Here is a 25,151-nt window from a genome sequence, read left to right as displayed (position 1 = left end):
CATAGCAAACCAATTGTGCAGCTAACTGAGCCATCCACCCCCTCCTTCCTGTCTAGCTCCGGCCAAACAAGTAATCATATGCCTGTTAAAACATCTGTGTCTCACCTGCAAAGGACTTTACGGAGGTGAGAAATGTATTGTTTTTGTGTGTGTGGGTGTGCAAGTTACATCAATGATGTAAAATAGTGTTTAATGTTTATACAGTAATGCCTAGAAACTGCTTTTCTGTGCCTTACTCCATTTCCGTTGTTTTTCAGTTTGAGAAACTCCAACACGGTAATTACACTGAAATAGATCAGGTTGCCTAATATAAAGAAAATATAGAATTCAAGATGAAGTCTTTGGATTACTTTGAAGTTTTAACCCTGACATCGTAAAGTATTTCAAAATGAGGAAATACCAAATGGATGTTAATGGATAATTCTGAATAGAATGTGGCCACTGTGTTAATTGGATTCATTGAAATTAGAGGCTTTGCCATGAAGAACGCACCCATTAATGCTGATTGACAAACAACAGCCAGGGTCTGTTAAAATTTTAAGCTGGACAGGTTAGCTCTGATTGGTCACGGCATTGCCCCAAGAAATTGACAAGCGAGTGGCTGTTACCTATTTTCTTGAGTTGACACAAATGCAGTGTGTATGTGTATTCTTTGTCAGCAGAAAGAACAGGGCCCTAAGTAGGATAAAGCAGCTAACATCCAGCATGCACAAGTGCACCACACTGAACCCTACTGACAATGCTTCATTGATTTAATGCTTATTCCTGAATGTGCAAGGATATTAATCAGGGAGTGTTGTCAAAGAGCAGAATCCCATCTAATGTTGCCTGTTGCGTGTTTTGCAAGTGTGCTTGTTGAGTTGTCAGTACCTGCTTGTTGCAACCTGCTGAAGAGATTTGCTGTTTGATACAATTTACTAACCTATGTACATATTTGGCAGCACACCAGCACTGAAATTCATTCACCACATTACCCATTTATGTCATAAGCAGCATGTCTTTTTAATTTGGTGACATTCTATTGGTGGTACGCACCATTCCTATAGTGTAGTAGCTAGAATCAGCTTAGCTTCACCTAATGCTCAAATATTTGAGATACGATTCCTTCCAGGGTAATCGGAGACATAGTGGGCACTTTACAGGACCGAAAGTAATCATTTTAGGCTTTCCATGAGGTTATGCAGTAAACGGCTAGAAATAATCTGAATAGGGTAGCCATTATCCTGCAGATGGCTTTGATATGCCCTAATTAGCATCAAGCTTGTGCAGTGAACAAATGGCTCATGTAAGGTTGTTGATAAGGCCAATCTTGGTGTATTATAAACTGACCAGTGAAGGTAGGTTCTCAGGCAGTATTAAAGAACCCAGCCAGTGTCTCAACTAGTAAGCTGAGGGAAGGAAGCTGATTGTACTGTTTGGTTTCACATATAAATTTGAACACAGGATGGAGCCCACTATGACGTTTTTTACATGCATCCTTGGATCCAAATATAACAAACATATCATCTCTGTATATACAATATCTAAATTTATTATAATTATAAATATTGGATCTTCCTTCCACGATTAGTTGTAATTGACAGAATTTCTGTCTTGTATATGACTGATATGAATTGGTTATAAGAACGAGCATCAACATTCACCTCATGTTCAAGTAATTATTTTCAAGAGTTGGTAATTTAACCCTTTCAGACAGAAGAGGCTCTTCTGCATTAAAGATAAATTATGTAAACATCATGATTTTTTGCATTTTTGCAGACACAAAAATTTTCACTGTGGTCAATATGATTAGCCATTGGCTGATTAATTAAGTTATCAGAAATAATCTTCTGAACTGCATGGGACCTCATTCTTTCAGTTGTGATTAGACACAGATTGAGCATTGCGGGTAAACAGTGCGCAAATGATTGGTTTTGATTAGAAATGATCATATAGCGATGAAGACTGGCTGATGGCTCCAGAAAAATTTACTTTATAAACCTATGTTTAAATGCCCTATTTCAGATGTTATAGAAAATGCATTTGGAAGCACTTGAAACAAAATAAAGAAAAAAGGACTTATTCTCATCCAGAGCTCAGCTGGTGAATTATGAGACGATTTGATGAAAAAAGTTTGAATTGTATATTTTTTCCTTGCAGAGATCAAGAAACATGTATTGGAGGACTGTAGGACAGAAGGAGAATGGAAGGTAAGGCAAGGACTTGATTGTTCATATTTAAAAATGATTTAATGTTTGAACATGTTTGCATGATTTTGCACTTTCTAAAAAATAAGTAATTGACGACCTAGTTACTGTCTGTTGACTCTGGTACATCAACTAAGCATGTAGCATCATGGATGGATTGAATTTGGGTCCCCATTCCCCCTCTGTGCAACATTTGAAGTATCTGTAGTGCTGAATGAGGAGGGGTAAGTCATCCTGTACAGATCTTGGATGACCAGTCAAGGGCAACAGTGGAGCAGGGGGCTGTCTGCTCCTCCCTTTTAGAGATCAAAACTGTGTGTTTAAAGTTTCTTCAGAGGAAGATCAAACAAGGGTTTGGAAATTTTGTGATCTTTCAGGGAACCTTGTGCTTTTTTTTTAAAACCACTTGAATGAAATGAAACCTTTTTGGTGTATTAGTAATATCTGCTGTGTGCATACCAATAGAATATCATAAAATACAGAGCATTGATAACCTTATCAAATGAGACATTGAGGGAGGAGCTACTCACCTACAGGAATCATCTTCGATCTATCCAACCCAAATAGAGTAAACTGTCAGTCTTGAGTTCTGAGGAAGGGTCATTGGAACCGAAACTCTGTTTTCTCCTTCACAGCTGATGCCAGACCTGCTGAGCTTTTCCAGCCACTTTGTTTTTGTTCCTGATTTACAGCATCCGCAGTTCTTTTGGTTTTTAAACTGTCAGTCTTGGTTTATCTAGATATAGTTGGAAAACACAAATTTGTAATGGGTTGCAAATGTGTGGATTAATTTTGTATCAATTGAAAAAAGTACATATTCGGGGGTACATATTCTGCAGTCATTTAAATTGCACTTTACCTGACGAAGGGACAGCACTATGAAAGCTTGTGATTTAAAATAAACCTGTTGTACTATAACCTGGTGTCGTATGACTTTTTGACCTTGTCATTTTAAATTATATAATTTGATTGTACCATGGTCTAGTTAAATCATTAACAACAGTTATTGCACTGTAATTAATTGTGCAAACAACTTCGGGATGTTTCAAAATGGAAGATATGAAGCTTCAAGTTCTTTTTTTCTTGGTAACTGCAGGGATCTAAATTTGTACTGCAAAGAAATTTGAAATGTCTCTATTGCTTCTTGTCAAATCTGAATACGTAGTCTTGAATGCCTCTTCCAGCATCTCAGTGAAGATACATTTTATGAACTGTCTTGATTCTTGGCTCTTGTGACAATCCACGAATTCAACATTGTTTTTGTGTAACATTAAACATTTCACAAACAAAGATTGAAGGGAATGACAAAGATTGTGAGAGGCGTATTAGTTGGCAGATTTGAATTGTTTTCCTGCACTTGCTGCTGTGTTTAGAGTTTGTAACAAAAATGAACCAGACCCATAGAATAGCATTGAATTCAATAACCTGGGCAGGCGAGTGCAGAGACAGCAGGGTGAGAAACATGTGTTAATGGACTGTGAATCAATTGAAAACGTGGCTAATTAAGTTCACTGAGCAGAGAGAATAATGGAGATTTGTTTGCATTTGCTTAATTCAGCTTTGATTTAGAGTGAGTGAAGAAGGGTCTAGGCCCGAAACGTCAGCCTTCCTGCTCCTCTGATGCTGCTTGGCCTGCTGTGTTCTTCCAGCTCTACACCTTGTTATCTTTGATTTAGAGTGCATACTTTATGAATTATCCAATACTTTTATAATGGAAACTCTTTGTCATGGAATGTGATTAATTCTGTTTCAAAATGACGCACCCAATTCAAAAAAACATTGGTGAGACATACATCTATTTACCACACAGTCGATGAAGTTGTTACTTACTACTGTTATCCTTTCTTCTTTTTAATCTCCTTCTTTCATTAGATATTTGAAACCCTCTGATATTTATAATATAAAACAGGAAATAGTCAAAATCCTTAGCAGGCCAGGCAACAGCTGTGTGAAGAGAGACAGTTAGTGTTCAATGACTTGCTGTCGTTTCTCTAACGGTGATGTCTGACGCTTTGTGCATTTCCATCATTTTCTGTTCTAATTTGATTGGTGGTATCTAGTGTATCTTGCCTTTTGTTCTGCTAACTTATACCTTCTCTTGCAATAATAATCACAGTAAAGATTCAGGGTTGAATAGCAGACCAGAGTTGTAATTACTAGTATTGCAAGTATACTGCAAAAAAATTTGTTAACAGGATGTAGGCATCGTTGGCTAAGCCAGCAATTGCTTAATCATCCCGAGGAGACGGTGGTAAGGCACTTTCTTTAACTGTTGCAGGCCTTGCATGGAAGTATGCCCACAGTGCTACTAGGAAAGGAGTTCAAGGATTTTGATTCAAAACGCTTTGAACTTGAGATGTTGTAGATTGCATGCAATCAGTTCAAGCAAGTCTGCTTGCTACATTAATTTTATATACTATATATAACATCTGACACCAGGGAATGGTAGTGATCTGTCTTTTCTGATGTCTGGTGGAGGCTCATTCCCCCCCAGCATATTTGTACCAATGCGCTGAATAAGCCTACTGAGAACCACTGGAGGATGTTAAGTTTGATCTTTGCCCTGTTTTTAGCTGATCTTAGCTTTTGTGACAAAAATGACTTTGTCAACTAACTCTTTGCAGCAGGATGGGTGAGAAATCTGACTGAACCCCGACTCCTAATCACTTTCCAGGAATTCCTTTTGGAATATGTTTAAGGGGATATCGTGAATTGTCAGGATAAGGGCAGTCACCGTCCCCACTAGTCAACAGTTTGCCATCTTCATTGTTGAGAGAAATACAGTAACAGTACCCATTTCAAGATAACATGTTTCTATGGAGCCACAGTTAAATGCGAGTTGATCTTTCTAAGAGGAGAAAAACACAAAGCCGTGAAAGAGTACTGCAGTCTAAAGATAGTGAATTTACATAGTGCTATGCTTGTTACCTATTTCAACAATTTGCTAGCTGAAGTTAAAGCAAACTGCATTGCAAGATAGTTAAGCTGTCACTTTTTTACTTGCAGATACTTATTTTGGACCATTACACCACAAAGCTACTTTCCTCTTGCTGCAAGATGTCTAATCTTATGACTGAAGGGATCAGTGGTATGTACTTAATTCAAGAACTCTATTGTTTTATGATTACGTGCTGCATAATTTTGTATTTTCTTTATTATACTTGCCTTTTCTTTAATAAACTCACCTATTCCCTGGCTGTGAAAGAAGACACATGACAGCTGCTTTAAAAATTTGTTTTTTTTTAACCCTTCCTCTGCTCATGTTTTTGTTTTTAATTTCCCAGTTTGTATTTTTCTATCTCTGCATGTAACAGGCTTTCAGGCTCAGTATTTGATCTCAACAACTTCCCTCCCATTCTTCTGAATAACAGCTGTTGACGGTGATTTTGATTTTTACACCTTCCCTAGGCTGCTCTTCTGTTTCTTTACTTGTCCCATTTATCATTACCTCTTGCCTTGCACCATCATTTATTCCCTTTGCCTTCCCTTCTATCACAGACCTTTCCTTGTGTTCTTCACTTAGTTCTCTTCTCACTTTACCTGCCTCCGTATCTGTTTGAAATCTGTTACATCCTTTTTTTTAAAATTCAGCTCTGATGAAAGGCTACTGAAACATTAACTGTATGTTTCTGGCTGCCTCTCTGCCTGCCTTTCTGGATGTTGCCATATCTGCTGAGCATTTCCACCGTCACTGTTTATATGGCAATCTTTGAATTGATTCTGTCTATTCAATTCTGCAATTCACTGATTTTACTTAGCAAGTGAAAGTTAAGCAAAATATTCTTCCTCAATCAGCCTGCACTGGTTGTTCTTGAGTCTGCAGCACTTCTCATTCGTCTTGTGCAAATGAAGAGAAAAGGCAAACAGAAGCTGGATAAATTAAACTTTCAATTTTAGAATAAAAGTGATCCAGGATTATTTGTTAAACAGTTGAACTTGTCATCAAAGTAGATCGATTGCACCTTTTGCAGCTAGGGAAAATCAGTGTCTGAAGTGGGAATGTTATTTTCCTGACATAAGGCAGTGATCCTAATCTGTCGACACACCTACCTTCTTTATAAAAAGGGCGCTAAGTTTAAGGAAAGACAGAACAAAGTGAAAGTTGAATTCGAGTAGCCATACAAAGACAATGCCATATTATCTCACGTGCTGACTAAATCAGATACATGTTGAAGCATTTTGGCAGTGTTTCTGACCTACCAGTGATTCTGATTGTAATCATTTGCAAAAAAAATGAATGTGTGCTTATTGCAAGTTATCTCTTTTGTGCCAGAAGTGTGTGTTTGATTTTAACAAATCAAATTTTTAAAATGTTCTTCAAGCTGGCACACCTCTGCTGGAGAAATAGCCCTCATTTTAAGACCCTTGCTGAGCGTTGTCTTGTTTGGATATAGTTTTATTTTAGTGGCATGTCTTAGTGAATTGTTTTTGCGTGCTGTGCTGAAGGAGTGGTATGATATCAGCAATGCTGCCCTTCAGAGGGACTTCAGCTCAATCTGCCAGTTCCTGTTGTGACATTATTCAAAGGACAGATACTTCTCCCAGCGCATTGGGCAAGGTTCCTCTTGCAGTCAACACTAACAAACTAGACTACTTAAATAAAAGCAAGTAGATGCTGGAGATCTGAAGTAAAAACAGAAGTTGTTGGAGAAACTCTTCAGGTCTGGCAATATCTGGAGGGACAAAAACAGAGTTAAGATTTAGAGTTCAATGACTTTTCGTTGAGCGGTTGTCGGGTTGATATCTGTGGTTGTAAATAAAAATGAAATTATATCTTTTTTATACCTGCCATGAAGGAAATCAAATTGTTTTCTGGGTATTCTTACCCAGTAAAGAGATGCAGAGGAGTCCATTTTATCCCTTCTAAATGATCCAGTAAACTGCATGAGGTCAATACCTATGAATGAAATGTTCCTTTCTTCTGGGTTTATGATTTGTGTTGACACAATGCCTGCAGAAGGACAAACAAAAATCGGTTTTGAACTGTTTGTATTAAGCAGGAATAAGTTGGGAAATGTTGCAAATGTACAAGGCATTTGTAAGACTACCTTTGGCCTACTGTGTACATGTTTGGTCCTGTTACTTCAAAAAAGGTTATAATTGGATTGGAGGCAGTTCAGAGAATTCACCAGATTAATTCCAGAGATGAAAGGCTTGTTTTATGAGGAGAGATTTGGCAGGCCTAATAGTATACAAGATGCTAAACAGAACTGACAAAGTAAACTTAGACTAGATGATTTCCCTTGTAGAGCAATTTAGGATGAGAGGTCATAGTTTTAAGCTAAGGAGTGACAGATCTAAAACAGAGATGCAGGAGAATTACTTCTCCCAAATTTGTGGAATTCACTACCCCAGATTGCGGTGATCACTGGAACCCTGAATAAATTTAAGGAGGAAACAGATTTTTAGTTAGTAACAGGTTATTGGGAGCAGGCAGGAAAGTGGAGTTGAGGCCAACATGAGATCAGCCGTGATTGTATTAAATGGTGAAACAGGCTCGAGGACCTGTAGTGCCTACTCCTCCTAGTTCTTTATGTTCTTAACTTTTATAAGTACTGTTAATATGTGCTGCATATCAGTTTGTTCCAGTCCAGTGTCCCCTGATGTCCTGGAGCTGGTGATGCATGCTGTGGTATGACCCTTTGCCACTCTTTAGATACTTGGTCCAAATGACCATTTTGTTATCTTCTACAGTAAGTGTGAAGAAGGGTATTGACCCTTGGGAGAGTGTCTATCCTGTCATGGCCATCTGTCTAGTGCCCATAGGACTAACAGGATAGTGGCTGCAGAGATTCAGGTTGAATAACTTGGCATATGATTTCACATGGTTTATATTGACAGACAATTCTAATTCTGCTCATGACATAGAAGTTACTTATGATTTTTGTAGAACCTTGATCTATTCTCCGAATATTTCTTTTCACAGTCGTTGAAGATCTACATAAGAGCCGTGAGCCAGTTCCAGACTCTAAGGCTATCTACTTCATTACTCCAACAGAAAAGGTATCATTTTTAGGATAAATTAGGAAGTCTCCTGCGGGGACGGGGTGGGGGGGAATTGGTGGTGGTGGCGGCGGCGGTGGTGGGTGCGTGTTCGTCTGATACAGTACTTAAGAGCCAAAATTCAGAATATTTATATTCACTGCCCCTGCTGAACATGTTCACTCCTAAATGGGCCAGTGCAGGAGAGACATTTTTACGAATACTTATAATAACATGGCCCGATCTCCTGACTGGGGTAGATGGTTGTTGTTCTGCATCCTGAAAGATACATGTGTGACCCCTCAGACGTCCTGACCCTGACTACAGGAGCATTGCTTGAGAAGTTTCAAATTGCTGTGGGTAATTACCCTATGTCTGGTAATTACTCCTCCTAAATGTCTCCAACTCTTGAGTGACAGTCAGTGACGAGGGGAGTTCTGATTAAATTGGTTAAATAGTTACTCAGGAAAAGTTAAAGGGATTAAAATTAAAATCAAGCAGGTCTGGCAGCATTTGTGGAGAGAAATTAGAGTTACTGTTACAGTTCGAGTGACCCTTCCTCAGAACTTGTTTCTGATGTTCTTTTGTTTTGTAAAGGGATTAAAAACCTGCTTTTAACTCCTGGGTAACTAAGAACCCTTCACCAGTGTGATGACACCTCTGCCAACCTGATTTAACACCTCCCCACTTCCAATACTCCCAACCCAAACTAGCCTTTCCCTACCCATCACTCTAACCCACCTCCAACCAGTCATATTATCTATGTATCTGCCCCCTACCCATTACTCAACAGGCTTCTAGGTTTGTGACTTGTCCCATTCCTTTAAGAAGCACTATCCCTCGATGTTTTCATGGTACAGTAGCTAATGGTTTTTTACAGTTCTGGCTGGAAGTTTAATATTAGTTTCTCCCAAGGTTTCAATCTATATTTAATGACATTTTGATTGTTCATACTTTGCACACTTCTGGTGTAGTAACCTTTCTCACCTTGTCTTCTGACCCAGTTGCTGATTTATAAACAGTGTGTAATGAAAATGTAATCACTGGTTGAATAGTGCACCATTATAAATATTCTGTTCCCGTCTTTTACTATCAATGATTACATTCTCCAATGGGCTTGTCTCTGCTCACTTGTAACAAGCTGCTAGGAGGTGGGATGCAGGCTGTGGTGAATCTTGTGGTTCTCCTTACCTGACACTCTTTGGGAGCTTAGCACCTCTCCAGGTGGTAGGATAAAGGCCTTGCCACATGGTGAATTTTGAGGACACTCACACAATGCCAACTCTTAAACATCTTTGCTGGACTTCTGTTTTATAAAGGCATGAAAATAATTTTGAATTTTCTACTTCTGTAAAGCTTCCTTTTGACCTTGATAAATAGCTAATTTAGTGTTTTTTTGTCAAATATAGGGTACTCTGTGTGTCACTTTTTCTATGTTTGTAATTTTGCTGATTGTGTTAAACATATCCATTGAAAGGAGTTGGGCAGTTCTGCATGAAGAAATTGTTCAGTTTTATTTTGGTACTGACAGGATCTTGTGTGATGGCTTTGAAACAACTCAGATAAATGACTTTTGAAGAAGTCATATTTAACTTAAAAGGTTAGGTCTGGGCTGAATTTTACCAAAAATCAGCTAAGGGAGTTAATCTCAGGGCATTTCATGAAGGATTTTTCTAGCAAATTTTTTTCATCAGGGCAGTAGATGCCAAATTTGGGGGAGAGGTAGAAACCAAGGCAAACATTATGAAGAACAAGAACAGGCAGGGAAACATTGCTGAAAAGAGCAAGGGGAAGTGGTCTGAAATGTGTGTGTTTCAATGTGAGAAGTATAATAGGCAAAGTTGACGAACTTAGAGCTTTGGTTAGTACTTGGAACTATGACATTATTGTGATTACAGAGACTTGGCTGAAAGAGGGACAAGACTGGCAGCTGAATGTTCCAGGTTTTAGATGTTTCAGGTGGGATAGAAAGGGATGGAAAAGGGGTGGGGGAGTTGCATTACTGGTAAGAGAGAATATCACAGCTGTACTGAGGGAGGGTACGTCAGAGGACTTGTGCAGCGAGGCTTGTGGGGCTCAGGAGGAGGAAAGGTGAAATCACAATGCTAGGGGTTTACTTCAGGCCTCCCAACAGCCAGCGGGAGATAGAGGAGAGAATATGTAGACAGATTCTGGAAAGATGTGCAAACAGCAGGGTTGTTTTAGTGGATGATTTTAACTTCGCCTATATTGACTGGGGCTTGCATGGGGCAGAATTTGTAAGGACCATTCAGGTGGATTTCTTGACACATTATGTTAACAGTCCAACCAGGGAAGGGGTTATACTGGACCTGGTTTTGGGAAATGAGCCTGATCAAGTGAATGAAGTTCCAGTGGGGGAGCATTTTGGAAGTAATGACTGTAATACAGTGAGTTTTAAGATGGTCATGGATAGGGATAACAGCAGTCCTTGGACGAATGTGTTAAATTGGGGTAAGGAGAACTACAACAATATTAGATTGTAGACAACCTGAGCTAAAAATCTTCTCAAACTTTATACAACAATACTAGGCAGGAACTGGAGAATTTTTATTGGAGGCGGCTGTTTGAGGGTAAATCCACATCGGATATGTAGGAGTATTTTAAATGGCAGTTGATAAGAGTTCAGGAGCCTGTGAGAATGAAGGATGGGTATGGCAAGTTGCGAGAATCTTGGATAACCAGGGATGTTATGTCCTCAGTCAAAAAGAAAAAGGGAAGCATACATAAGGTCCATGAGGATGGGAACGGATGAAGCCCTTGAAGTATATAAGGAAAGTGTGAAAGAGCTTAAACAAGGAATTAGAAGGGCTCAAAGGGGTCATGAAAATTCATTAGTAAATGGAATTAAGGAGAATCCCAAGGCTTTTGAAACATATATGAAGAGCAAGAGGGTAGCCAGGGAAAGGGTTGGCCCACTCAAGAACAACGGAGGGAATCTACGTGTGGAGCCAGAAGAGGTAGGTGAGGTCCTAAACAAATACTTTTGTCGGTATTCACCAAAGAGACGGAATTGCTGGAGGATGACCTTGGGGAAGGGAGTGTTGAGTTTCTAAGCCAAGTTGCTATTAAAAAGGAAGAAACGTTGAGCGTCTTATAAAGTATTAAGGTAGATAAGTCCCCGGTCCTGATGGGATCTATCCCAGACTATTGAGGGAAGCAAGAGACAAATTGCTGGAGCATTGATAGACATCTTTGTATCCTCTTTAGCCATATGTGAGGTTCCAGAGGACTGGAGAATAGCCAATATTGTCCTGTTGTTTAAGAAGGGTAGCACGGATGATCCTGGAAATTACAGACCTGTGAGCCTCACGCCAGTGGTCGGGAAATTATTGGACAAGTTTCTTGGGGAAAAGATCTATATGCATTTAGAAGCAAACGGACTTATTAGTGATGGACAGCCTGGTTTTGTGGGCGTGCGGGTGGGTGGTTATCATGCCTCATTAACTTGATAAAGTTTTTTGAGGAGGTGACAAAGATGATTGAGGGAAAATCAGTTGATGTTGTGGACATGGATTTCAGTAAAGCCTTTGGTAAGGTCCTTCATGGCAGACTGGTACAAAAGGTGAAGTGACATGCTATCAGGGTGAGCTGGCAAGATGGATATAGAACTGGCTTGGTCATAGGAAACAGAGGGTAGCGGTGAAAGGATGCTTTTTGGAATGGAGGACTCTGACTAGTGGTGTTCCACTGGGATCAGTGCTAGGACCTCTGCTGTTCATGGTCTATGTAAATGATTTGGAGGAAAACGTATCTGGTCTAATTAGTAAGTTTGCGGATGATACAAAGATTGGTGGTATCGTAGATAGTGAGGAGGATTGTCAGAGGATACAGCAGGATTTAGATCAGTTGGAGGCATGTGCAGAAAAATAGCAGGTGGAGTTTAATCCAGAAAAATGTGAGGGGATGTATTTTGGAAGGGAGGTCAAGTACATGTGGAAATTGTATGGTGAATGACAGAATCCTTAGGAGTATTGATATGCAGAGGGACCTGGGTGTGCAGGTCCACAGATCACCGAAGGTGGTAGTAAAAAAGGCCTGTGGCATGCCTACCTTCAGTGCCCCTTCCAATGAGCATAAGGATAGACCAGTCATGCTGCAGCTTTATAGAACTTTATTTAGGCCACATTTGGAATGTTGTGTACAGTTCTGGTCACCGTACTACCAGAAGGATGTGGATGCTTTGGAGTGGGTAGAGAAAAGGTTTACCAGGATGGTGCCTGGTACGGGGGATTTTGGTTATAAAGAAAGGTTGGATCGACTGAGTTTGTTTTCATTGGAAGGCAGGAAGTTGAGGGGTGACCTGATAGAAGTTTATAAGATTGTGAATGACATGGATAGAGTGGAAAGTATGAGGCTTTTCGCCAGGATGTAGGGCTCAATTACTAGAGGACACAGTTCAAGGTGCGAGGGGGAACATTTAAGAGATGTGCGAGGCAAGTTTTTCACACAAAGGATGGTGAGTGCCTACAACGCGTTGCCAGTGGAGGTGGTGGAATCAGACACAATAGCAGCAATCAAGAGGCACCTGGACTAATACATGAATAGGAGGGGAATACAGGGATACAGATCCTGTCAGTGAAGATAGTTTTAATATGGAAGGACAAAATGTTTTGGCGCAGGCTTGGAGGACCAAAGGGCCTGTTACTGTGCTGTATTGTTCTTTGTTCACTCTATTCTGTGCAGCTCGCTTCGTTAGCTATGCACCACACCTCTAGGTAAGCAAGATGTAAGACTGACTTAAATCCTGTCTCCTTAAGCAAGTATGAAGAAAAGTTTTTCTTGAGCTTGTTCTAACTTCAGAATTGAAATGGTTGTTCTCCCTTGGGAAAATTTTATTATGAATGAAGAAAAATGTGTTCAACTATTTGTATTTAAAAGGCAATCTTTGCGTCACCGTCTATTCTTTTACTTTGCAGTCAGTCAGTGCATTAATAAATGACTTCAAAAAGAAGCATTCCTACAAGTATAAGGCAGCCTACATTTACTTCACTGATTGTAAGTACCTTTATTGTTATTCAATGTGTTTCCTTTCTAAAATAATTGTGGCAGTGCGCTACAGAGTATGTGCCTTGACTCAGGCTTGCCCATTACTCCATTTTAGCAATATCAGGGACTTTGGAGCCTGCATGCATCAGTATGTCTTTGTTGGTTACATTTTGTGGGCCTGGGTGCTTGGGAAGGGCTGTTCTTTATGTTATTGCTCAGTAGTGGTTAATTTCTAAATTAGAGCTCAAAAATCTAGTCATGCCAGTAATGTGAGATACATATGCAGAGAAGTAGGAGTGTGGATTTAAATTTTATACATAGCTGCCATGGAACCATAGGGCTATCTATTCAGCTCCAAGAGCTGAACTTTGGGCTCTCTTCCCTAGTTCCAGTGTGTTCTGCTTTACTAGTGTCAAAGGAACAGTCAGGTGTGTGCTCGAATTGTGGTGTATTTCCTATGTTCCAAATGTTTAAAAAAACGTATTGTTTTTGTGGTTGAAATATTGATCAGCCTTGATATTCGATCTGTATGAGGCCTGCACAGCTAAGACTGTGCCTATCTTTCTTAAAGTTTAACAGTTACTCCAAATTGCCATTCACATTTTAATTTTTCAGTAAAGCAAACATTTACACCCAACCAGCTGCTTTTGCCACCAAAGTTATACGAACAAAATATGCTTTCTTTAGAATAAATAGGTTGACACAAACATGTAAGCAAAATAGGAATAGGTGAGGTTTGTGAATTCGGTTCTATTGAATGATGATATTTTGGATGAATTTAAATCATCAGCTGATGATCAGTGTCCCGTCTAAGCTGATCGATCACACAACAACTGAAAGGTTCCTGCGTGGGCTATGTGCGAATTTGTCCCTTTTAAAGTGACTATGCATATGTAGACATTTTCTTTAAAAAGAAGTCTCAATGCGCTTAAAGAAAGATCTGGCGTTTGGGTCATCGGTGATCATTGTCCAATGAAGCTAAAACATTGTGCGTTGTAAAAGCTTGTGTATGGGAACATATTGTTTCTGGAGGTATTAATTATTCGAGCAGGAAGTTGGGATGACCAGAAATACTTTAATACATTTTCTCATGAAAGACCAGCATTCTAAGGTTAGCTGGCACACGCAGCGACTTATAGTAACAATAAGTGAAAATTAATGTTTTTATTGTCTTTATGATTAATGTTCTGCATCTAAAGTTTTAACACCAAGGAAGGATTTACTCTGAACTCCATTTATGCTCAATGCTGTGATATAAATACGTTGAGTCAGTTGCACTAAGCTTTGATAAATAGTTGGACAGATTGGAAAGTTGGACCTTACTTTGATATTGCAGAAGATGTATGCAATTCCCATAGTGAACCAGGCGACTGTTGCATTTTTGAAGTATGTATCCTGCAACCCTTAACTGGCACAGTGACCAAGGAAGGCTGGGAGGGAGTCACAAAGGCCTGCCTTATGATCATCTGGCCATTTCACATCTAGAGTAATTTTACAGAATGTCAAAATTAGGGAACTGAACTGTCACTAAACAGGCAGACAGTATGTTTTGAAGCTTGCTCTTGCCACCTAATGCAGAATTTAATATGAAGCCTGGCATTGCGAAAGAAATTTCCAGTGGGGTATCCTGAACTGAGGCAAAAGCTTGCTGGGTTAATTAGAGATCGGATAAGCTTGCACCTGTAAGGAGCACATTCTGGTGTCAGCAAGGCCAGTGTTGGATGAGGACCAGCTACCAGGTGATCTCTCAAAATATCTATTATTATACACACGGTGTCTTTTAGCTGAATATCTATTTGTGAGAATAAATGAAACACACGAGAAACGAATACTCTGTTGCAAAATAACATGAGGTGATCCCAGAGTTTTGAAGTGTGTATGTGAAGTTTATGCAGATAAGCCAGTTAGTTTGCTGATCTATTTATTTTGGTCTTTACCTACAGTGAACACTTGAAAAGGTGTTCCTTGGGAAGTAAGGTGTGCTTCAGCATTTCAGCCAGAGACACTGGCATCAGTTCAGTCTTGTCTAGTCAGGAATATGTTGAAACTTCTGTGGTTTGTATAGAAATGTGTTTTAAATCTCCATCTTTTGCTTAGTGGGCTATCTCATAAGAGTCAGCATTTAGGGCTTGCTTGTCATGACTGAAATCATGGCCCTGAACTGGCAGACAGATGTCACCTCTATAAATAAAATGCCTATTAGGGTTGTTGGGGTGAATATTTATGACAGGGTTGCATAAACAGAACTAAGAGGCAGTCCATTATTTTGGGAATCTAGGCAGCGTGGGCTTCTTTGTTCAAGTGCGACTTGAAGGTGAGATAACCTATTGCAGTGAGACTAATAACAGTACAGTAGACCTGTGTGTTAGGTTATGTCACATGCAGCAGTAAAAGCTGGGAATACTGGAACCTGTGTTCTGTCTGACCTGCTTTGATGTGCGTGATGATGTGTTGGTGACGTGCTGGCCCTGAAAATGTGTTTCATCTGAAACACATTTGATCTAAGCTCTAAGATATCATCAGCTTGAGGGCAGCTGTTAGAAAGTTAAACTAACAAAAATTTTGTGCCTATAGCTTAGCAAAAAGCTGAGGCAGCTACTTGATGTCATAGTCATTCTTAGGGTATGACCGCACCATATCTTTGGTATCTTTCTCTCCACTGAATTAATATGTTGATGTCAGGTAAAGTGGACTATCTGTATTTTCTTTTGGGCTTCGGTGTTTAAACTCTGAAGTTGCAGATGTAGATGCATATTGAGTCATTGCCTTGATTATATTGATGTTCCCAGTTTAATCCTGTTTATATTAAGCAATACTTTTTAATGAACACTGAAGTAAAAACAGAGGGTTAGTTTTGTTGAAGTATCTTTTTTTGAAATTCTAGATTGTCCTGATAACCTCTTCAGTCAGTTAAAGACCACATGTACCAAAGCCATAAAACGTTGTAAAGAAGTGAACATTTCCTTTCTTGCATATGAATCTAAGGTACTTCATAAGCATTTTTCTACTAAAAAAAATTTGTGTGCACAATAGCTTAAACGTTCAAATGTTGTGGTGCTTGTTTCACATGAAGTAATCTGCTTTGTTTTAGCTGTTTGGATGGAAAAGTGTTATGTCTTCCACTTTTTACCCAAGAGTGCAACAAGGTTTCATACAACATGGTGAAGATCTAATTATAGGATTGCATTAATGCATCTGTGCTTATTTTTCTCACGTTTCAATTAAAACCTTTTTAGATTTGTTAATTATTTTTAATTGCAGCTGATTATTTAGTTTGAGAATGCGTTTGGAAGTGCATGACATTCGGCAAAACAGTAATCAGTTGCTCTTAATCGGAAAAGCATTAAAGTTCTAATTGGTATGATGCTGCATTCAGGGCTCTATGGGTTATTAATTTATCTTTAAGCTGTCGAACCTTGTATGGATGTGTTACACTAAACATTTCAGGTTATTTAATGTTACCATGATATTTGCTTCCTGTGCAAAAAACATAGCTCAGTAAGTACACTGTATTCAAATCAACTAACTGCTCCAGCTACTGTTGATGTTACTATTTGACAACTAGGATTCTTGCTGCTTTGTGTACCTAGGGTGCTGAAAGTCTGGCTCATAGCGTTTATTATTGAATCTCATCCCAAAGAACTAGTCCTTCCTGACATTCCTTAGGAAAGAAAAAAGATGAGACCTGTAATCAATTAAAGAATTCTGTGTTTAAAATTCCTCCCCCCAACTGTTTAGAAGTGATCAGTTAAGCCAACTAAAATACCAAACCCATTGTTTTCTTTTCAAATTAGTTATGGGAAATACTGTAAAGTTAAGTAGGTCAGACAGCATCTCTAGAGACCAGGAACGAAATTTGAGATTTTGAGTCAAATATCATACTTTTTCGGAAGAATCCAAATCCACCCCAGCCAGAACAGGGAATGAACAGTTGAACAGCACCAATATGATCCATACTCAACGTCCAACATATTGGTTCCCACACAGTCTGAATTGCTATAGCAACACACTCTTCTACGGTACAGGCAGTCTCTGGGTTGTGAGTGAGTTCCATTCTGGAATCTGAAGGCAAGCTGATTTGTACACCAGTTGGAGCACACTGCAGGTCTTTAAAATTACACGGTTGGACTTATGGACATGATCTCGTATGAGTGTTCATGTTCGGACGTTTGTAAATCAGGGACTCCCTGTATGTGGTGTCACGTGGAACGATAGATAGTGATGGTGAGGCTCCAATATTTTTCCCATCAACTAACTGGCTAGGAATCTGCCCTGATGTTCACCTGTTGCTGTATGTTGGAAGGATTTGCAGGTTGGCGCTCAAGTTGTTTTGCCACCTTACCATCAAACCTTCCTTGACCATCCAGCCCTGTAGTGGGACTTGAACCTGGAGCTGCTGACTTGGAGGTAGCAATCCTACCCACTGTGCCACAGGAGCTCCTGGCATTTGTATGAACTCATAAGATATTGGCTGTTTATTTGTGACGCATACCATTTTTGTTTCCTGTAACAGCTGTGGATGCTTTACGTTGTTGGCAAAAATGAAGTACAGCCATAATTTGGATGTGACACAGTTGAATTCTGAAGTGGTGGTTTTACAAGGATTTTGATTACAAGAATGCAATGATTTCTTTCTTCACTTTAATCTCAAGATGTGTAGATGGAGGCAGGCAGATTTTTGTTGTCCTTCAATCTGACTGAGAACGTAGATCCATAAATTGAACAGATTTTTGAAAGGTGCTTTGCAGGTCATCCTCTCAGTTTAGGAAATGAAAGTGGCCTACTATTTCTACCTAAATTTAGCAGGGCAGTTTGACCTACAAGGGAAAGTTGGCACATGACAATGCAGGGTGAGGAGAAACAATATTTCTAATGCATCTATTGCTTAACAATGGGATGGTAGGCCCTTTGGCTCTTATCACTTGCCACTTCACCCAGCCCCAATAGCGCCTTAATACCACCCACACTCCAAAATTGCACCTGCATGCCAACTTTTTAATCCTGTAAGTTCAAAAAGGAGGACTCATAGACATTTCTAAAAATGGGTACGCTTGAGAGAGCCAACGTTCTATTGATTTTATACATCATTGGTGTCAAGTGAATTTATAGGTGGTAGTGTATTTGCTTTTCATTTTTCCCAATATATGATTTCTAAAAGGGAATTCTGCTAAATTATGAGTCATAGAGTCATACCGAAAAGGCCCTTCGACACTGAATCTGCACCAACAACAATTACCACTAATGTTGCGCTAATCCCAATTTCCTGCACTTGTCCTATATCCTCGAATATTATGATATTTCAAGCGCTCATCCAAACTTTTTTTTAATGGTTGTAAGGTTTCTGGCTTCCACTACCATCCCAGGCAATGCATTCCAGATTCCCACCATCCTCAAGGTCTTTTTTTCTCTAATCCCCTCAGAATCTCCTGCCCATTAGCCTAAAACTATGCCCCCTCATGATTGACCCCTCAACCCAGAGGAACAGCTGCTCCCTACTTACCCTGTCCATACCCCTCATAATCTGATACACCTTAATCATGTTCCCCCCTCGGCTTTCTTTGCTGCAAAGAAAACAGTCCAAGCCAGGCAAAAAAGATGAACAAAGCAAAGCATCCAAGCATCCAAGCATTAGCGCAAGCATTATTGTTGACTTTTTGACAACGGGAAATAATTTATCTTTGGTTACTTCATCTAAATCCTTCATATATAATTTTAATCACCTCTGTCACATCTTTTAGTCTTTCGTTCTAAGGACAACAAACCAATTTTTTTTTTTAGTCTATCCCCATAACTGCAAACCTTCATCATTGGAATCATTCTCGTGAGTATCTTCTGCACCATCACCAAAGCCTTCGTGTCTTTTCTAAAGTGTGGTGTTGGTAAAATAGAACACAATCTCCAGGTGGGGCTGATCTGTATAGATTCCAAAATCACCCTCATTCCCACCTCACCTCTCCTTTCCCCTCACCTGATTGCTGCTTCTCCTACACAGAATGCCCGACACTTTGGACATTCCTGTCATCATCCCCCTCCTCTGGGCTGCCTGGACCTGATCCCTTTGACTTGAGCATGAGTGCCCCTTCCAACAGGCTGGACCACTGCCCACCACCTGACTCCCCTTTGAAGCCAGGAGGGGAATGGTGCTGACCACTTGTTTTGCTGTGGCTCTAGCTCTGGGTTACATATGCAAAGCAGCCCTTAGACAGGCTCTAAAGATTCCCAGGCAATGGCAAAATGAGGCCTTGCACAGTTTACTCATGCACCACCTGAGAATTATGGGACAAATAGCGTGCTGGAATGTAGTGGACACATGATATTGAGCCAAGTTCTTGAAATCCTGGAAATTCTGGGACAGTTGGTCATCTGCTGTACAGGGCTATTGTTGTCATTTTGAAGGCTTGGCTGATTCTTAAAAGCTACATTTATTTCATCAAAAGAGTTATGAATTCACAGATTTATTAACAGTTAAAGAGAATCGATCAAGGATTTTTCTTGGGTCTGAATGGAAGACTTTGTTTTAAAGGAGGTTGACCACTAGAGATTTAAAAACTTTGATTGGGTTTCAGGAATGGGAGGCTTTTCAGTATCCACTGTGTGCGAGTGAGATAATTGTTAGACGTTTATTGATCTCATCTCCATATGGTAGATATGGCCTACCTATGGTGAATGCATGGTGAGTGGCTATAAAAGTGGTGTGGGGTTATGGTGGAACATGACGGATGAGGGGGTACAAGGGGTAGCGGTGAAAGATTTATTAATCTGTAATTATTGGGTTTGTTTCGTAGTCTTTCTTGAAAATATCTGCCAAATAGGCTTAATTCCAATTGTATGGTACATTTCCACTGTTTGCAGAGTCCTTCATACTGACCTTAGCACTTCATTGGATTCTTATCTAGTTTCACTTAGCATCCCCATGTTTGTAACACCCAGATTTGGATTTTTTTTTAAACCATCTAACTCTTAGACATTTATGAAAGTGATATCAAAATCATTAGATCTTTCCTGATTAAAATTTTCTTCTATCTTCAACCAGGTGTTCACTTTTGACATTCCGGATGCATTTCATTCTATCTATAGTCCAACGTCAAAAGATAAAGTAACCACATTGGAAATGGTGGCTGATAAAATTGTGACATTATGTGCAACTTTGGATGAAAATCCTGGAGTACGATACAGAAAGGAGCGTGGAAATGACTACAGGTCCATTTTGACATTTTTATTACATGAGAAAAAGATATGAGCTTGTTGTTGCCTTTGAATGGCAGGGGTATAAAATGCATTATCAAAGGTTTTGGTTTCTAGCTTTTTTTGTGTACAACACGAATTCCACAAAGCTTCTGTACCTACCTAGTTAATTTGGATAACCTGAAACCAGCAGAGTTCAATAGCAACAGTTGGATTCAGATGATGGTGTTCAGTTTATTTGGTGTTCATTTTATTTCTCTAATTCCAATGGCTCTCAATAGATTTCTTGGGTTATATAATGAATGTCCATGGTTCTATTAGCCTTTATGCTTTTAGCTCTCCTCAAGTAGGCGAGCATTTGCTTCAGCATTCCTGGCCGAGGAGGGGTAAAGTGGCAATGTGCCTGCTCCTGATGATAGGTTTTCCTGGTGGAATTCTTGCCTGTAAGGATGATGGTTAAGGACAGGCTAAGGATTGCTGTGAATGTTCCCTGTCAAGGTTTACATGAAGAATGGTTATTAGTACCAGGTACAATCATAGTCAGCACCTTAAGAAACAGGCATGTTTGGACAGTAAGGGAAAATATTTTTGAGTACTTCATATTAGCATTCAAAAGCTATCTTGGGAAACGGTTGCTGCTTGATAAGCTATGGGTCTGTGTTTATAATGTACTGTATATCTGCCCTCCCTCATAGGGATAGAGGAACGTCTGAGCATAGGGTACCTACCCATGCTGCCTATACACACAGCAGGTGGCCCAAGAGTAATATCCAGAGTTTTGGAACAGGTTATCCATTTTGTCAGTCTGGAACTCGCCTAGTGAAGACCATGACTAAAGGTGGTTGGCCATCTCCCTGATATCTTTCGTGTTTAATATCTCCATTCACTAACATGTTCCTTATCCTCCCTTTTATTCCACTTGACCCTTCTCCCTTTGTCAACAACATAAAAACCATCACAGGGCTTTTATGGTTCAGTGATAGTGTCGCTATCTCTGAGCCAGAAGGCCGAGAGATAATGTCTTGCTGCATAGGTGTGCCGCATCATCTCTGAGCAAGTTAATTACAGATATCTAAAACCCATCGCATTTCAACTCTCACCAGCTCTGAAGAGGAGTCATACTGGACTTGTAACATTAGTTCACTCTTTCCACAGATACTGCCCAACCTGCTGAACATTTCCATCACTTTCTGTTTTCATATTAGCCACAGCTTAGTCAATCACACTCTTGACACTGAATCTGAAACATGAGTTCAAGCTTCATATCAGAAACTTGAGCTCAAAGATCTAGGCTAATACTTGACTGCAGTACTAAGGATGAGCTGAACTGTTGGAGTCCTGCCTTTTTCAAATGCCTATACAAAGCATGGCTTTGTCTACCCTCTGAAGTGGCTCCCATAACACTTTTGCAGAAGAGCTATATCTGGAGGTCTGGCCAGTATTTGTCCCTCAACCACCATGTCAAAGTCAGATTATCCTACAACTTGTGTGGCTGTTTGTGGACGTTTGCTGTGCGCAAATTGATAGCTACCCTTCCTACATGACAATGGGACTGGACATGAAAAATACTTAATTGGTTGTAAAGTTGTGTAGGTAGTGAAAGGTACAATAAAAGTGCAAAACTTTCTTTTGAAAAGATATAGTCAAGACAAACTTCACATCCCCAGTGCTGAAATAAAGTCTGGCTGCTAAGTACACATACTGCATCGGCTATAATTGAGCAGAATATTACATACAAAAGCATGCACTCAAAATACCATCTTTCACCTTCTGATGCTGACTGACTTGCTGTCCATTGTAAGAAAATTCTGTTTTTATTTAGTGTTTCAACCTTGTTTGATTTCTCAATCCCTTTCACCTATTGTTTTCAGCAGCAGTTCTGTTTTTTGTGTTGATATTATTTTGATCTTTTAAGATTTGCAGGCAATTTGAACAAATTGTGGTGGCAGTGTTATTTGCCCAGCAAAAACCGATTTATTAAGATACCAAACTCCAGTAATCGGTTCCAAAGATACTGAATCTTCTGTGGTTCTAATTCATGACTCACTTATGCTACAGTAAAAAGATGACCTGGATCAAAATTTTATTTCTGTTCTGATGTTTTTGTGATTATATCCAGGGCTACTGAAAATAATGCAGAGTATCTTGCAAACATGGTAGAGGAAAAGTTGGCAGAACATTACAAACTAGACCAGCAATACAATGTAAAGGTAGGAAATGTGTAAACCCTGAAATTCTGATTCAATTTCAATGCCTTTGGTTTGATGTAATCCTGTGGAAGCAAGCTTGTCGGTGGGTTTGTTTCTTGTGACATAGGAGTCCTCTTGGCATGCAGTTGTGCAGTCTGGTGTAACTGTTGCAGCTTGAGATCACCTGGTCTTTTGATTCTACTTGGGCTCAGGTCATCACCCAGTGTGGGGCTATCACAGCTTTAGTGTGACTTGGCTCCGTTGTCATTTTTCAAATCATTCCAAACACACATTTTCCCAGACTGTTTTCTCATTATGATCCTTTGTTGGTGCTTGGAAAATTGGCATGACCCCAGTCTTGCAGCTAATTTGATTGTGTTGGTTTAACATAGTACAAAGTATAATTGAACTGATCAAGGCAGGAGCCAGGGTGGTACGTACTGCACACATTTAGTCCTTTCGAAAGTTGACTTAACATTCTAGTGCATGGGGGAAAGTGGTGATGAGTTGATAATTTATTTACCTGACTGTACATTTGAATTATACCTTAATAACTGAACTTTGGTTGTGGAACATTTCAGGGAAAAACACAGTCACAGCTTTTGATAGTTGACCGTGGATTTGACCCAGTGTCGACGATATTGCATGAGCTAACTTTCCAGGCAATGGCATATGACCTGGTTCCAATTGAAAATAATATTTATAGGTAAGCATCAAAAAACCTTTTCAGTTCAGTACTGCTGCGTTAGCAATATCTATGTTTGAGGAGGTGGGTGATAGGAATTGTAATTGTTGGGAAATATTACCGCTTGAAGTTTTTGTGAAGCCTGCAATTGAGAAATGCATCCAGCATGCAGTGGACCCTGCCACAGATTTGCTGAGGTGAATCAAAATTCCCATTCAGTCATTTGCATGAGCGAGAGAGTAAAATCTTCAGGATCCAGTGTAATTGAGCAGTGTCATTGGTGATTGATTATTGATTGAAAATAGTTTTAAGATTATTGCATTTATTATTGTTGCTGCAGCAACAGATCAGTCTGTGGTTTCACTCAGATCTTAGGAATTTTGGACCAGGAAGAGTCCATTTGGTCTTTTGAACCTGTTCCACCATTCAAGATGATCAAGTCTAATCTGACTGTGGTCACAGACCCTCTTCCCTGCCTTAGGGCAGCATGGTAGCTCAGTGGTTAGCACTGCTGCTTCATAGTGCCAGGGACCTGGGTGCATTTCCAGCCTCGGGTGACTGTCTGTGTGGCGTTTGCACATTCTCCCCGTGTCTGCGTGGGTTTCCTCCGGGTGCTCCGGTTTCCTCCCACAGACCAAAGATGTGCAGCTTAGGTGAATTGCCCATAGGGATGTGTAGATTAGGTGGGTTATAGTGGGTATGAGTCCGGGTGGGATGCTCTGAGGTTCAGTGTGGACTTGTTGGGCCAAAGGGCCTGTTTCCACACTGTAGGGATTATATAAAATAAATTATATTATATAAACCCTTGCCAATTGTTCAGCCATTTGGGATTTCAGTGTACTCCAGTGGGCACACCAAAACTATTCTCAGCATTGACTTCTGGTTTTGAAAGCCACTGCCAAGCACAGACTTTTGGAGGCTAATGCAGCTAAAAACAATTAGAGGGAAGGTACTTTATAACCAACCTGTTTGGAGCTGTTATTGGACATCTGGGGCAGGCAGGTCTTGAACCTGGGTCTCCCAGACCAGAGGTAGGGACACTATCACCATGCCATAAGAGCCCTTTTGTTAGAGGGAATACTACCCTTGATGCCCTTGTGTATCAAAACAGTAACTTCCCTGGCCCTTAGTCTTCTGGTGAAAAGGAAGATCAATGAACTGAGTTTGGATTTGGTTAAACTGTGTTTAAGGTATTTGAAATATCAAAAGGAGAAACGGGCCTTTAGTGAGATTTCAGTTGACGACGAGCACCAGCTCATCATTGATGGACAATATAGCCACAGATGTCTCTGTTCACACATTTGGGTGGAATGTTTTGCACATTCCTGAATAGGCGCAATTTAAGGAAAAATGTATCGCTGGTCTGAAGGATTGGCTTCCTCTATGGGTTGGGCACTTTCTTGAGTAAATGCATTTTTGAACCACCATACAGGATTTCCGAAATCCAAGCATTGATAGTTTGGGCCTAAATCATTATTTTGTTCAATTACGTTGAAATCTTGGCAGAAAATTTCAGAAATGACAAATTTTGCTGTTTCACTTCCTTTTGAACATGGTCTGTAGAATTGCCACCGACTCCCACAGCTACCTAGAATACTCCTCCTCCCACCCACCTTCCTGCAAAAATGCTATCCCCTATTCCCAATTCCTTCGCCTCCGCCGCATCTGCTCCCAGGATGAGGCATTCCACTCCCGTACATCTCAGTTGTCCTCGTTTTTCAAGGACCGTAACTTCCCCTCCACGGTGGTCGAGAACGCCCTCAACCGTGTCTCCCACATCTCCCGCACCTCATCCCTCACACCCCGTCCACGCAATAAAAACCAAAAAAGAATCCCCCTCGTCCTCACGTACCACCCCACCAACCTCCGGATCCAACGCATCATCCTCCGACACTTCCGCCATCTGCAATCCGACCC

General features: G+C 40.1%; 1 protein-coding gene across 1 annotated transcript in view; it reads left to right on the top strand.

Annotated features, from left to right (window-relative positions):
- Positions 1 to 25,151, top strand: part of stxbp3 (syntaxin binding protein 3) — a 54,640-nt gene that overhangs the window by 5,822 nt on the left and 23,667 nt on the right. The window contains exons 2-9 of the mRNA XM_020529594.2: positions 2,140 to 2,189; positions 5,193 to 5,274; positions 8,113 to 8,189; positions 13,106 to 13,184; positions 16,060 to 16,160; positions 20,209 to 20,375; positions 22,480 to 22,570; positions 23,131 to 23,255. Of these exons, the coding sequence (XP_020385183.1) occupies positions 2,140 to 2,189; positions 5,193 to 5,274; positions 8,113 to 8,189; positions 13,106 to 13,184; positions 16,060 to 16,160; positions 20,209 to 20,375; positions 22,480 to 22,570; positions 23,131 to 23,255 (772 nt within the window). The remainder of the gene's footprint in view (positions 1 to 2,139; positions 2,190 to 5,192; positions 5,275 to 8,112; positions 8,190 to 13,105; positions 13,185 to 16,059; positions 16,161 to 20,208; positions 20,376 to 22,479; positions 22,571 to 23,130; positions 23,256 to 25,151) is intronic.

Source organism: Rhincodon typus, chromosome 10 (genome assembly GCF_021869965.1).
Source record: "Rhincodon typus isolate 14 chromosome 10, sRhiTyp1.1, whole genome shotgun sequence".
NCBI classification, from domain to species: domain Eukaryota; kingdom Metazoa; phylum Chordata; class Chondrichthyes; order Orectolobiformes; family Rhincodontidae; genus Rhincodon; species Rhincodon typus.
The sequence above is the reverse complement of the archived record's forward strand: the minus strand, read 5'-3'. Positions and strand labels throughout refer to the sequence as shown.